This window comes from Seriola aureovittata, chromosome 4 (assembly GCF_021018895.1).
Source record: "Seriola aureovittata isolate HTS-2021-v1 ecotype China chromosome 4, ASM2101889v1, whole genome shotgun sequence".
NCBI classification, from domain to species: Eukaryota; Metazoa; Chordata; class Actinopteri; order Carangiformes; family Carangidae; genus Seriola; species Seriola aureovittata.
The window spans coordinates 5,690,995-5,706,018 of NC_079367.1; the positions used below are offsets into that span (position 1 = coordinate 5,690,995).

The 15,024-nt window shown below is 39.8% G+C and overlaps 1 protein-coding gene across 1 annotated transcript in view; it reads left to right on the forward strand.

Annotated features, from left to right (window-relative positions):
• The window catches only part of LOC130167535 (calsyntenin-2-like), a 255,034-nt gene extending 247,902 nt beyond the window's left edge, over positions 1–7,132 (forward strand). The window contains exons 15-17 of the mRNA XM_056373821.1: positions 1,169–1,292; positions 5,885–6,069; positions 6,276–7,132. Of these exons, the coding sequence (XP_056229796.1) occupies positions 1,169–1,292; positions 5,885–6,069; positions 6,276–6,497 (531 nt within the window). The 3' untranslated portion in view covers positions 6,498–7,132. The remainder of the gene's footprint in view (positions 1–1,168; positions 1,293–5,884; positions 6,070–6,275) is intronic.
• Positions 7,133–15,024: the final 7,892 nt, after the last annotated feature.

The following is a 15,024-nucleotide window of genomic DNA, read 5'->3' on the forward strand; positions in this document are numbered from 1 at the left end:
TGGAAACTAGAACCTTTGTATTGAGAAGCAATACTTCCAACCACTTGACTACTTTGCCTGCCAGTTGAAATATGCATACTATAGTGAGGCAAAAAATGTCATGGTATAGTATGTCAAAAAAACGTTAAAATACGACATTGTATAGTAAAATATAAAATTGTCCAAAAACGTCATAGAATACTATGGCATAAAAGGTCATAGTATAGTAAGGCATAAAAAAGGCAAAAAACATGATGGTATAGTAAGGCATTAAATCGTCAAAGAAAACGACATAGTATTGTAAGGCATTAAAATTTCATAAAACATCATAGTATACTATGGCATTAAACGCCATAGTATATTATGGCATTAAGACATCAAAAAACGTCATAGTATGGTAAGGCACAAAATTGTCAAAAAACGTCATAGTATACCTTGACATAAAACGTCAAAGTATAGTATGGCAAACAAATGTATAAAAACATCATAGTATACTATGGCATAAAATGTCATAGTATAGTAAGGTGAAAAAACATTAAAAAATGTCATAGTATAATAACGCATAAAATTGTCCAAAAAATGTCAATTCAATTAACTTAAATATAGGTTGGGACAATTTTGTCCTCCAAAAACACTATTAGGGACATGTCCCTACCGTCCATTTGCAAACTTACGCCCTTACCCTGAACTGTCCAACAGTGAGTCAGGCTTCTCTAGGAGTCAGAGACATTCTCACATTCTCAACCTGTAATACTCTGTTCGTGCTTCATGAGAAACATCAGAATCAGCTCGATATGTCAGGGCCCTTACCCCAGTCTGAACAGAGAGTTGACCAGTTTATACATTTTCTGCTGTTTACTGTGGGGGGGGGACAAAATGCTTTACTAAACATAGTTTAAACATTGAAGGGCGTCGAGTGGAATCAAGTTAACATTTCACCTCCCTGTATTGAGCTGACCCTGTCCCCCAAAAGACGTAAATGCATTCGCCTTCCTATTTCTCACAGCCTTGTTCTAAAATCTGGACTTTTAGGATTTTCATTTATTATTTTAGTTTGGATAGAATATTTCAGCTGTATGAGTCAAGGTGAGTTTAGGCACACAGGTGGGAGTGAATGGATAAGACTGTAAAATGTTAACTTCAAACACTTTTAAAATAATCACTTCTACTTCATCTGTTCCCAACACAGGTAAGCGTACTGCACAGCTTACAGGCTGGGGAACATGTCAATCACATGATAGCCCCGCCTCAGTACATGCAGGTGGTCCACCATCCATCCATGATTCATGGCCTGTACCCCAGCCACAACTCAGGTAAGAAAACACACACTAGTTAAGTGTCTCTAATTCCTTTATACATAGCATTTTTTAACATTTTCTTTTTTGGTGGAGCAAGTGAGTGATATTTATGTTCTAAAAAACTCATAAAAAAGCATCCTGTGTTAATGGGAGAAGTCACTTGTCAGACAACAACTGTGTGACTTCTCCCATTAATACAGGATGATCCCATGGCACATCATTCTCTTAGAAATTTAGGGAATTTATACATCTATCAATGGCCCACTCAAGATACCAATAGTTCATATGGTTACATAATTTGAATGAATTATGAAAGATGCAAAGCAGAAGTTTTCATTCAATAGATTGTAATTTCTGTTTATAATTTTGTCAGTAGACCTGATTATATATTGTGATATCCACTTGTTATTTGTATATTTATATATGTATATTTTTTCCCTTCCCTGTATCGATATATGTGGAATATAACATGACAGAGTATACACAAACCACTGTCAATGATTAAAAGACACTCACACAAGAGTGTAATTGTCACACATCTGGGAACACAAGATGGGTGGCCCGAAACATTAGGATAATTAATAAATTGTGATGCTGAGCAGTGTGAAGGATAATGTGACACTTCCCAACACACCTGCATGTAAGACATTTGGATGAGCAAATACCTTCATCGAGGAATAATTAATGTGAAAAAAAATGTAGAAGCTAGCTTGATAAAACATTCATGGGCATTTGGAAACTATCGTAGATTGAGGGAGACGTGTTAAGAATCAGATCCTGAGGTAAACTTGGCTAGATCCAAGGGAAACGCTCAGCTCTGTTTTCTAGTTTGTTTTATCTTATTGTTGATCGGATTGCAGCTCTCACACAGTGGTCCTCAGTGATAGAGAGCAGTGTAAACCTGCCCTGTCACATGATGCATCAGTCTCTTATTCCCATTCTTCTGTGCATGAGTGATCTGAAGTAAAGAGAGCACGGTGAGGAGGAGAGACCTTAGTCTTAATCTACCACACGAGATTTAATTATTCATCAGACTCTAATGGATTCTACTTACAGTCCTGGAGAGTTGTGTGGCTAGTGCTGTTAACAGCCCAGAGAGTTGGGGTGGGCTGTGTGTCTGGGAAAAGGAGGTCAGAGGAGCAGAGAGGGGGGTGAGTGGTTGGAAATCAGAGACTTATGTAAAAATAAAAAAAAGGGACTTCCAGCTGTAGTTTCAGCCATGACGACTTTTAGGCACATGTGAATGTTTCAGATGATATCACGCTGTGTGTTGAGTAACTGTGTGTGTGCGTGTGTGTGCGTGTGTGTGTGCGTGCGCGTGCATGCAAACACTCAACCAAGTTACTCGGAGTGGCTGCGTGAAGCTTTACTCTGAGAAAGATCAAAGAGCGTGAATTTAGTGTGAAATTCTCGGGAACTAGACTGAATCAAATGATCATCTGAAAAATCCCCTGCGAGTCTCACCCACGTTCATTAAACACACACACACAAACACACACACACACACACACCAGCAGAGACTGGTTGAGAGAGGGCAGGACGAGAGAAGTCGTGTTATTTCACTAGGCTGGAGATCAGAGCAGAAGAAATAAACATTTTAGATCAAGTGAAATCCCTCAGAGTATGTTGTGGTTATGCTACTAAATAGGGTTTATGATACACCCTTGCAGTTGTGTACTGCTCAGAGACCAAATCTAAATGTGTTTTAGTTTTTTAGAACTGAATTTGAAACAATCTGTATCTGACACACAGCTATCAGTCAGTTGAATTTCTTAACCTTTTTTAGTTTTTATTTGTCTGAATCTAAGCCAGCAGGCCTTGAACATTAATTTTAGTAAAAATGTGAACATGAAGAAAGTTATTGTGCTTTCCTTTGAGCACTTGAAGCCAAGACAGTTCACCTCAGCCAACTTTTTGTTTCAGCCTACATTAGTTGAAATACAGAGAAGAATCAGGGGCAAAGAGCGTCACTGTGTTTCTGTCACTGAATAGGTAAAAACTCCATGACATTACAAACATTTCAGCCAAAAAGCACCACCTGTTATCTCACAGTTTGATGCTACGGGTTTTTTTGTCTAGCTATTGATCAGTAATTAATTCCGTCAAGTCAGATTTATTTATAGACCACATTAAAAACAAGAAACGCTGACCAAAATACTATATAGAATCAAAAAGACACGCTATAGTCACACTAACAGCTCCGACCAACAGACAGACAGAGGGACATCCTTAGAGACTCACCACCACTGTAACTTTTAAAACCAGAGCATAAAAAGACTCTGACAGGCCAGTAATGCTAAAGAAAAATGACATAAGAAAAGAAATGGACTTTCAGAATAATTAAAGATCACAATCATCAACAGAGGACCCATTTTATGTAAAGGTTAAAGAGGCCTCCTGTACAATAACATGAAAAAAAATACAAAAAATCAATAGGCTATTACAAAAGGCAATCGCTGTCAAAGAGACCAGAAAACCATAATAACAGCCTAAGACAAGCCTCAGCCACAACGACAGGAGAAAAAACTATTATTTCTGACACAATATAGACACTGTATTTCAGTCTGGCCTGACATGCCGACATGCAATCACTGGAGCCCCATACTGTACGTCACTGGTGTGGCTGATAACAAAATATATAGTTGCACTTTAATCTCTGTGTTTCGAAAACACAATTTACTTTTTTTTATTGTTTGGGGTCCAACTGACCTCAATTCCCTATGTGTAAGATTAACAATAATAATAATAATTATATATATAACTAAATCAACCTATTTTTCTTTTAAATGTGAGTATTTTTTTCTAAGTACTGAAGTGGTAACAAACAATTTGGGCTTGCACATCTAATGAAGGATGACAGCTACATGTATGTAATTGATCACAAAACATTGGAATTACACCACACAAGGAAATATTTCATGTTTTAAATGATGTATGAATGAATATATATTCTTTTTGTTTGGTTTTAAAGTAATTTGCATATAAAATAATATATGATGTCTTATCCTGCTTAGTGACATTACTTATCTTTGTTGTCACTTCCCATCACTGATAAACCTTTTACAACCTGGTATTAAATTCCAATAAAAGAAATCCTAATAGACTTATTTGGGATTAGGGAGGGGTGGTCTTATGTATGAAGTCCTGTTGACACCAGTTAAAAATAAAGAGAATAAAATTTGTTGTATTTAATCAGGTTTTACAGAAATGGTGCGCAGTTTCTGTATTTCTAAAACTAAAACTTTATAAGCAATTCTCGTAAGCCAAATATATTTTTTGGGCTGTTAAAGAGAGTTAGAGAAATCTTGTCCATACACATTAACAGTAAATACAGAGAAACTGATCAGTTAGTTAAAATGATTAGTGTTTATTTATTATATTTAAGAGTATTATTACAAAGACATGGCTGTAATTCAGACCTCAGCGGAAACACAAACGCAACACATCATCATCTTCCAGAAAACACACAAGAAGCCACGTAATCCATTCTTTACATTACAATCCTGAACCAGGGTTTTCTTTGTCTCAGATGCCTCCACTTCCTCCTGCAGCGCTACCTCCAGCTCATCATCCATGTACACAATCACACTGGTCTCCGGTCCGGCCAGCGATGTGATCTCAGTCACAGTAGTTTGCTCAGTGGCTGCCTGTTTATCCATAGAGACCTCTGGAGAAGCCTCTCTCTTCGTGAGGAATAGTCAATATAGAATGTGGGTAAAGAACATTTATATTGGAAAAATGATTCTGGAAAAAAACACTTCATTTTTTATTAAGAAATAACAACTTCTCAACTGTGCTGGGACTAAGACGATCTCTTATACTTTTTTTTTTTTATGATCTCCCCGGCCTTTGAGAACAATCTTTCGCAGGACAAAGATGAAGCTGAGTTACACAGAAACCTACTGTCAGCTCGTAAAGACGCGGACAAATTTGTCTTTCCCAGTATTCAATATTTCAGCCAGCTAGCCCCCGGAGTGTCTCGTCACTTTCCGATAGCGACTCACTGTAGCCTCCGATCTTCCCTGAAGACGTGGCGCTGCTCGGCGGGCGAATTATAACCTCTTGTCTTGTAAACACGACGACGGCCGAAGCTCTCGAAAAGCGACAATCATCACCACCTGCTCCCGGCAACTAAAAAAACAAAAGAAAAAAACATGTTTAGCAGCAGAGAAAACCTCCAAATAACGCCTTTAAAGGAAGGCTAAACATACAGTAAGTCAGAGTTGACAGGTAGCCCCCTAAATTCATGTAACATATGAATCCAAAACTGCTGTTTAAGATGATGAATCTGAACTGATGAAGGCCTGCCGCTGGCCTAGGTCTACACTGCCAGCCCCGACCCAGCTATTCCCTTTCATTCATTCCTCAGCCATTAGAGCGAAGCCGATGTATTTCATCAGCCTGGCAAACTGTCTCTTTTGCTCTTGCTACAGGGCATTGTGTATCAAATGCTGGGCAATAAGAGAGAGACAATGTCATTTGAAAATAACAAAATAAAGACTCAACAAGTGCCAGAAGCTTTACAGAACAACCCAACACAAAAACCCCTGACGTACATTTTTTTTCAGCTTCTCTCACCTCTCTATCTTCTCTCCTCTTGTTTTCAGGCGTACCCAGTGCTGCCACAGTGGTAATCGTCATGTGCATCGCTGCGCTGGTGGTGGTCGTGGTGCTGGGCATCTACCGCATTCACCTGACCCACCAGCAGGAGGTCAAGCTGGCCGAGACGGCTAAAGAGGCGGACGCGACCTGGAATGACTCTGCTCTGACGATCACAGTCAACCCAATGGAGGTAGGAGGACTGGAGGCATGTGGCAGGGTGCTGTCAGGGAGGGGATAAGGAGGGAAATAGGAGGTAAATAAGATGGACTGGATGTTAGTGACTGGAATATAAAAGGTACATCAATGATCTGCTTGGTCATTAAGAATTAAATGCTTCGGCTGTCTTGCTTTCAAAACTAATTTCTAATCAGTTTCTGAAACTCTCTCTCACCACAGAACGTGGAGGAGCCCCAGGCTGCAGAGGAGGAGGCCAGCGAGGAGGAGGAGGATGACGACGAAGAGGAGGAGGAGGAAGATGACGAGGAAGAGGACGAAGAAGACGACATCACCAGCGCTGAGTCAGATGACAGCGAGGAGGAAGTGGATGTCCAGCTACCCAGGATGCAACGCTCAAGCAAGAAGGGCCAAAACTGGGACAAAACAACAATATCTTATTGAAACACACACACACCCACACCCACCCACACACACACACACACACACACACCCACACACACACACACACTGTCACGCACACACGTCCTGCAACACGTCCATATTTAAACCTCAAATCAGAAGGTTAAAACAAAAAGACTTTATGTGATGTTGATGATCTAAAAATTAGGTCATATCTCTACTATACTGAAACACACACAAACACACACGCACACGCACACACACACACACATACACACACACACACACACACACACACACGCACACACACACCCAGTGCAATGATTTAACCATAGCCTTGTCAGAAAACCTCCCATTTTCTACAGCTGATAAGAAACGATATGACACTAAAACTGCTCATCAATCAAACGACTTTCATTCTTCTTAAAGGGACAGCTCGCCAAATTTAGATCATTCCCCTGAGAGATGTTTTTCCTCTCCCATTACAGTCCACATCACAACGACAGTCTTTAGTGAAATAAAGTTGTACGAGTCCCATTTTCCCAATTAAACCCCTGCAAACATCCATTCAGTTTGACGTGTCAGATTCCACAGTGAGATTTCTGATGTCCCATGAAAATGCAAAACAGTCTTTTATTTAAGAAAACTGAGTTGCAAAAGTAAAGAAACTGACTATTTTTGGTTTGTATACTTCATGTTATTTATCAGTCTTTATTCTAGCCTCTGTGGCAAAGCCAGGTGATTTTACAGAAATAGCATATTTTCAATGGTACTCAAAAACAAACAAAAGAAAAAAAAAGATAATCGGTGTGCTGTCGCAGACGTCATGTTGAACTAGCCGAGGGGTCTGAGTTCTGGGTTTTTGGGAAAGACAGAGGAGTCTCCTTGTAAATTTTTATACGCTCCTTTCTTGTAAATATTGAGTATAGTAGGTGACCCTCCCACCCCTCCGCCACCCCCTCTTTCTCCACCCAGAGACCCTCCTCCACCTGTACACAACACACGTCACCTCTCCATGTATATGTACACACCCCGAACCCTTAGAGAGTCTTTACGGAAACGACCCCCTTCAGTCGTCTGTGTGTGTTTCTAGCTCAGTGTTCAAATCATTCCAGCTGACGGCGACTTGGGTTTTGTTTGGATGGATGTGCCGCTGCCTCCATAGTGACTGAGTCAGTAGGCAGTCGATGTGCATGCGAAGAGATTCCAGACTCGTTAAGTCTAAATCAAACAGCAGGGACGCAACAGAGAAGGGAGTCCTCTCACTATCCATGTATAAACCACAAGATTTGCTCAAATTGAATTTTATTCTCAGGTGTGTCTCAGTACTCAGTGAGTGGGAAAGCTACACTATTAATTCCACAATCTCACTCCTAGTAGTCATTAATGCTGCATTGCAAAGATGTTGGAAAGTCAGAAATCCATACTCTCCATGAGGACTGATGCAGTGGAGCAGCCTTGAGTTGGAGGTCAAGAGACACAGTTATCTGACGTCATCATTAAAGCCCCACTGCAACTCAAGTGTTGAGGCCAAGACCAATATTGATATTTGACTTTTAAAAATCTGATAACAACATTTCACACAAAATAACGTACATTTTTTTGATATGCGTCCCTTTGGGGACTTGGGTTCGTAAGGATTTGTGACCCAGTATTGCACTGAGCAGAACAACAACTTGTACAACTGTACATTTCAAACAGTAAACTTTACCAGAATAACAACTATAAACAGCAAAAATATTAAATATCAAATATTTTAATTAAGAGCTTTAATTATAGAGACCTATAATAAAGATTCAGTGAAGTATGTGTGTATGTGGATAAGCCTGGAACATTAAGCTGCACTAATCAATATTTTTTATAATAATAATAATAATAGATAAAATAACTAAACGTAATGTAAAAGGTGTTGCTTATAGTGGCAAAGTGAGAATTATCACCCAACTCTGCAGTTCCCCTCAGCTATACAAAACATTTTAGCGTTTATGAGATTATTCTTTTGCATTTTGCAACTTTAATGTTTTGGTTCATCATCAGCTGTTTTCAGAAAGCTGTGATAACTGTGTGCTACCTGCCCAGGACCAAACGGCAAAATGACAGACAAGGATAGCAACTAGCTGGTGAGCGTTTTGAAGCATTTAGCAGCTAAAGAGACGGATATTTTTTCTCATGAGTTGGTGGAAATCAAAACAGAGCTAGAAGAGAGTGAGTACTAGATGTACATTCATCAGATGGACACAAACACAAATTGGCAGCTGTTTGCTAATAGATTCACTATATCAACTTAGACTGCCCCCAAGTGGCCAAAATAAATCCATTAATGTTCCATCCAATCCATTTTCTGTTTTTTTACTTATCGACTGACATACACTAAAACTGACTGATAGCAGCGGCCCGTCTGTAAAATCAGTCAGACTCTGACATGAACCTTTAAAGCTGCACAGCATTACTTTTACATCCTATAATATAATCCATACACTTTAATAACTTCAATAACAGTCTATACTGTAAGTAGCTAGCTAATGCTGCCGAACACCGCTGACTCACAGAGAGCTGTCCTTTGTGGCCAGAAGGTAAAGGGAACTTAACTTTCCTGATTTCTTTCCCAAGCTGGGTAACTGGAATGCACAAAGTGTGCAATTACAACTCACCTGCAAGAAACTCTCAACTTTTCCAAACTTCTAACTTTGAATGAAATGCAGCATTAATGGAAAAGATTTAGGTCTAGGGAATGAAGTCACATTACATAAATCCCACTTCATTAGCAGCACTTGGGGCCACCGACTTGTGAAGTTGCCTGGTGCAACTTAAAGATAAAGGGAGAGAGAGGTGAATGCATTTAGCAGTGTCACAATTGACATAATCAGAAAAAAAAAAAACCCCAGTCGAAGGTTTCTTCACCTTGATGTGAACGGGCATTAATCTCTGGCTTTGGCCATCCTTAATCCAGTCTGTGTGTATTGTTTGATAGCAAAGACTCTGACAAACTGCAGAAGAAAACAGATGTGCGCAGCGGTTGATGGTCTGCCACTGATAAATCAAAGGTTCGGTTAAAGTCACAAGCACTGGAACGTTTCCTGCTCTAACCTATAGACTGCTGTCCTCTTGGGTGTAGCTGGGAGATCCTACTGTATGTGTAAACTGTAGCTCTATGTTCATGTACAGATCTCATATGTTGTTTGAGAGTCTTCCTCATCTACTGTGACACCTGGTCTTGTGACGTCACCTCTTCACTTGCAACCTTCCCTCACCCCACCCCCCCAACCCCCCCTAACCCCCCCACCCCTTTTGGTGGATTTTGCATCAGCCCGATCCCTAATGTTGTCCTGATGTTTGTTTTAGATGAGAAGGACGGTGAAATTAACATGAAAACCTTGTATAATGTGTTGTTTTTTTCTTTTTCTTTTTCTTTTTTTTTATTATTTTGTTTGGTTTTTTTCTTCTTCTCTGGACTCTTTGGTCTGTTTTCCTTTGGAATGGTCACTACAGCACTTTCTGTAAATTGGCCAATAAAAAGTTGTTTTGGAATCTAGCTGTGGGTCTCATTTCTGCGAGAGGTTTGTGGGAGGTTTTATGCTGCAATTTAATCTCTGGAGTCTATTATTTCATTATGAAAGTTTTAAATCTTATTAAAGAAGAGGAAAAAACTACAATCAGTGCGGGATAAATGTGTGCAATCTGATTCTAATTATTTAGAATTATTTAGAATTGTTGTTTTGTACGTTAGTGAAGTTGAAAATTACTTTACTGAGAACATTATCTCCAAAATATTGCCTTTAAGCCTCAAGATAAAATCATGTTTTGCTTTCACTTTGCTCTGCTCTGAAAACAGCTGACCTTGTTTTATAGAGCCACACTCTAATGACAAAAGTGTTTTATTTCATGTAAAGCCACAGGCACTTTTTTAAAAGATATTTATTTTTAATTGAATGCGTTCATCCATTCATTTTCTAAACTGCTTATCCTCTTCAGGGGAAGGTGCGGCACTGATCCCCACTGGATTACTTTTTATTCTTGACTCAGTACTGCATCAAATAGGCCACACGAGCATGACGAGGGCAGCAAACATGAGTTACAATTGTGCAAAACGTCCGCATCAGTATGCAGGCTTTTCCCGCCTCTACGCTTCTATACTGAGGTCCCACAGTGTTATTTTTATTTCAGTGAGGCAGCGTTCAATCATGTGTCTACAGTTGTACGAGTCGTCATGATTCTGCTCTGAAAATGTGCACACTGTCAAAGCCAGGGGTGGTTATTGTTAGTATTACTGTTATTATTTATAAGGCGCAGCAGGGGGGCCGCCTCAAGAGAGAGAAACAGAGTGAAAGAGCTGGTTGGACAAATAAATTGATTTTTTTTTTTGTATTTGGAAATTAAGAGCAGGAGCTAGTGTGCTCAACACTGTCTTTTATTCAGCGTATCTCATGCTTTAATAAGAGCACAGGCGAAGCTGCAGGCTGAGGTAAGATTAGATTAGATTAGATCTTTATTGTCATTGTGCTCAGAACAATGAAAATCTGTTTAGCAGCTCTCCTTAGGTGTGTGAGTGACAGAGAGACAACTAGAGGTAGGTGTCTGTGCTGTCTGTTTGTTGCTGAGCTCTGTCTAACCTAAGTCTGCACAGCTGTCGGTGTGATTATTGCTTCATGGTCCAAATGTTGAGGAGAACCTACTGTGTGCACGCTCTTGTTTGGTTTTCATGACTTTTTCAGAGCAGTTTAGAAACTGATCTGTAGGAATGTGAAATGCTGCTCAGCACCACAGACAGCGACACTCACAGCTGCTCACACTCGTCCGCAAATAATAATACACCACCAGCCAATGTGGTAATGAGGAGGTTATTCCACAGAGCAGCAGGTTTAACAAACTCCCAGCCGACTGACCCTGAGATGGAAAACTCAGAGTTTTCAGGTACAGAACAGCTAATCAGTGGAGCTCTGATTCACCATGGCAACAAGTAAATAAAGATGAAATAAGCTGATAAAGTCAAACCAAGTTAAGACTAGGAGCTGCTTATATACAAAAACTCACTTTTAAACTATGGTCAGTCCAGTTTTTAAAGGTTTGCTTTTCAGCCGCTGCACAGCTCGACCAATCACAACAAGAGAAACGAATCTTCATTGATCTGCGTCTTCTGTATCTAAAGCTTCACACAGATTTGATTTTACTCACTCAGCCTGCTTTGTGGAAAACCCCTCTGGTCCATCTGGGCTGTGGCGCCTATTCTAAAAGAGGTTTTATGGGAGATAAAGAACAATATTAACAAATCAATGATTTACAACTGACATAACTGTAGATATTTAAAGTCACTGAATGCTTGTGTGTGGGTGTGTGTTGACAGCTATGAGCGTATGTGTTTATCAACCATGTTGTGGGGACATACATGTGTTTGCACTGTCACATTACAGGGACTCGTCCCCATGGAGGGGGGGGGGGGGGCAAAAAGCTGTAATATTTTAGGGTTAAGAACTGGTATTGGATAGTTTAGTTAAGGATAGTTTTGGGTTAGGTTAACGGTGATGTTTGGGCTTGGGCCTATAGTTGAAGATAGGATGTGCCTCCAGGGAATTAATGTTCTGTAAGAAAAGGAAATGTCCTAAGTTAAAAAGCTCAGTGAGAAAGACCGTTGCTTTCGTCAGGGCTGGGGAGACGCCAACATCAGCTGTCAGGACCACCTCCTCTGTTCTGCTGGCATCGACTCAAGACTGGGAGCTGAAAGTCAATCAGGTGAAACAACTGAACTTCCTAGAAACTACACTACAGAAAGCCACTGTAACACTGAGGCCAGACATGCTGCTGACAAGTCATTGGTTTTAGGTATACTTAACTTTGTCAGTAACACAGTGTGAACACATTACATGCTCCAACACCTACTCAGAATTCCTATTCAGTACAGATTTGCGATGCATGTGATGAAAAAGTAAAAGATGACTGAAGTGGTACATTAATCTGCAAGTGCTGATAATAATATTAATGTAGGATACAGTTTTCAAATATTAATTGGTTGTAATTTTTAGCTTAAAATTAACATACTTGTGGTCTCTTTATACTATCTTTCATTTAATAAATGAATCATTCACATACAGTGGAATTGTGCCTTTTCAAACTGAACCAATTATTACTAGAACTACAACTAGGTTACACAGATAAACCAGATTAAATTAGATTACATACAGTGTTTAAATAAATATTCAACCTATTCTTATTTATTTTGTGGGTACTTCTAGTCGTCTCTGGACAGTAAAATGCAAAGAAAACATGTTCTCTTTGCTGGTGCTATTGCTGTCCATTAGCAGTAGAGTGTCTCCATCTAGTGGTCGTCAGCCATACTGCACATCCATGCACCATGATTTTTAAACCTATGGTAAATCCTGTTAAGTGTTTTACATCTCCTGTGCATCCTGTCTTATGCTTTTCACACCTTCTGTCACAACCTGCTGAGATATTAATGATCTCATTTAGGAATTGTGCTTGAGCTAATTAGGGATTAGCATGTTTTACAAATTTTTTATTTAAAAGTGTTATTAAAGCCCTACTAGGTGTTCTAAGATCAGTGTAAATGATGACCCGAGAGGCTCACAGCTTGGATAAAGTGGCAGGAACACACCAACTCATTATAAAAGAACTACAGTCATGAAACCTTTAGTTCTCACAGTAGAGAGCAGAGTGGTGGGAGCCCCAGGCGCTGTCATCGTCATTCTCAGCTTACAAATCGTATAACTATGTATATCTGTAATTATCATCTTTATCTTTACAGCAGTATATAAATAATGGACACACCTCAAAGAGAAATATGTATTCCCATGTACGTTTCTTTACACTCCAAGGCAGTGAGAATGCATAAATGTCAAAACCTTAATTGTAACCTTGAAGAAGTAAACCAGTGATGAAAGCACAACAGAGGCAACTGAGGGGATTTGAGGATGTAGCCATTTGCACACACAAGGGCAGATCTGCTCTGTGACAAAGCCAAACCTCACAGTTATTTATTTGGAAAAGGGTGAGTATGAGACGTGAGCAGGGGAGTGAAAACAAAGGCGGTGAACCAGAGCTAGAAGTGGAGCTGCTTTTCCACAACAATGTACAAGCAGTTGTGATATTTTAAAGTAATAGCAGATGGTCACACAGCGGCGACTGGATTTTGAAAAGTTCAACCACAAGGCCTGTGCACACCGGAGAGTCCAAAGCCAACGTAGCATGGCTTTGTGTGTGTGAGAATTGACAGAAATTTGTTTCCACAGCAAAGCGTGACCTTCGCTGTTTCACTGGTGCAGAACTGGTTATTAACATTTAACTAGAAAATAAAGATTTGTCGTCCCCCCCCCCCCCCCCCAATATAGACATGGTGTGGGTGCATTTCACAGAATTGTGAGTATGAATGTGTTTTTATGTGTTCCAAACAAAGGCAGCTCACATGGCACAGCGATGATAATGACCTTCAGCCTGTGGTCAAACTGCAGAAAAGCAGCAATATGGGATCTCTGCACATTCTCAACATCAGACTGAGCTTCAGTTCTGGGTGTGTGATACGGTAATTTGAGCACAGAAAAATATGGTTTGCAAGTACATCACATCACATCACATCTACCTTTCATTATCATGCAAAATCCTTGAGAAAATCCTTTTTCTTTTTTCTTTTTTCTTTAATTCTATATTCCTGTTTAATTTTAGCAGCTGTTTACTAACCAGTGTAGAAGAAGCGTGAGTTCAGCTTCAAATTTAATTCCTTTACTCACCAAGAGTTGTGCCTGGCAGTGGAAAGCAACACCAATGTTGACCCTCGTCTCTATCAAGTCATTTCTTCTACTGAAGTTAGCATGCTAACCAGCTAGCCCCGGCCCATCTCATCAATTAAGGATAGCAACTGTTCAGAAGGTGTATTATAACCTCTTGTACTATAAAGACAACGATGTAAAGAACCCTCGTTCAGCAGCAGAGAAAACGTACCAAATAGCTTGTTAAATGTTTTATATACACGCTTGTTCTCTCCCTCCCTGACTTTTTTTTTTTTTTTTAAACACAGTTGTTCATCTTTTGCTGTGATGATTCAAACAGGAGAGTTTCATGCTGATCCAAACAGTAGACATGCTCCAACTGTGTGTCATATAACGATGGGCAATATTAATGGGATTTATTGATTCCAGAGCTGGTTGAAATAGCTCCTCAATATCCTTGTGAATACTGGCAAACATAAAAAAATGTTCCTGTGATCATAATTTTCTCTACAAATATAATTAATGTGCTTGCAAAAAGTCATTTTAGTTCCTCCCAATGCCCAGATGTGTGCTCAGACTTACAGCACAAATAATACCACATCCTCTTCCACCTCCACTCTTGTAAGAGCAAGACACTGCAGGGTCTCTGCCCCTGCTGAGCTCTTTCAATTGACTACATGTGATTTCCAACAAGGCCCTGATTGGCAGAAATCCTGTGCTGACACAGAGATCCGCAGGAGGCAGCACCCTCTGATGATTGGAAGCAGCACTACATGAGTCACAACAGTCAAAAAGTGGTTTAGAAAAAGGACATTACCACAATCATCAAACACACCTCCTAAGAACACAAGTCC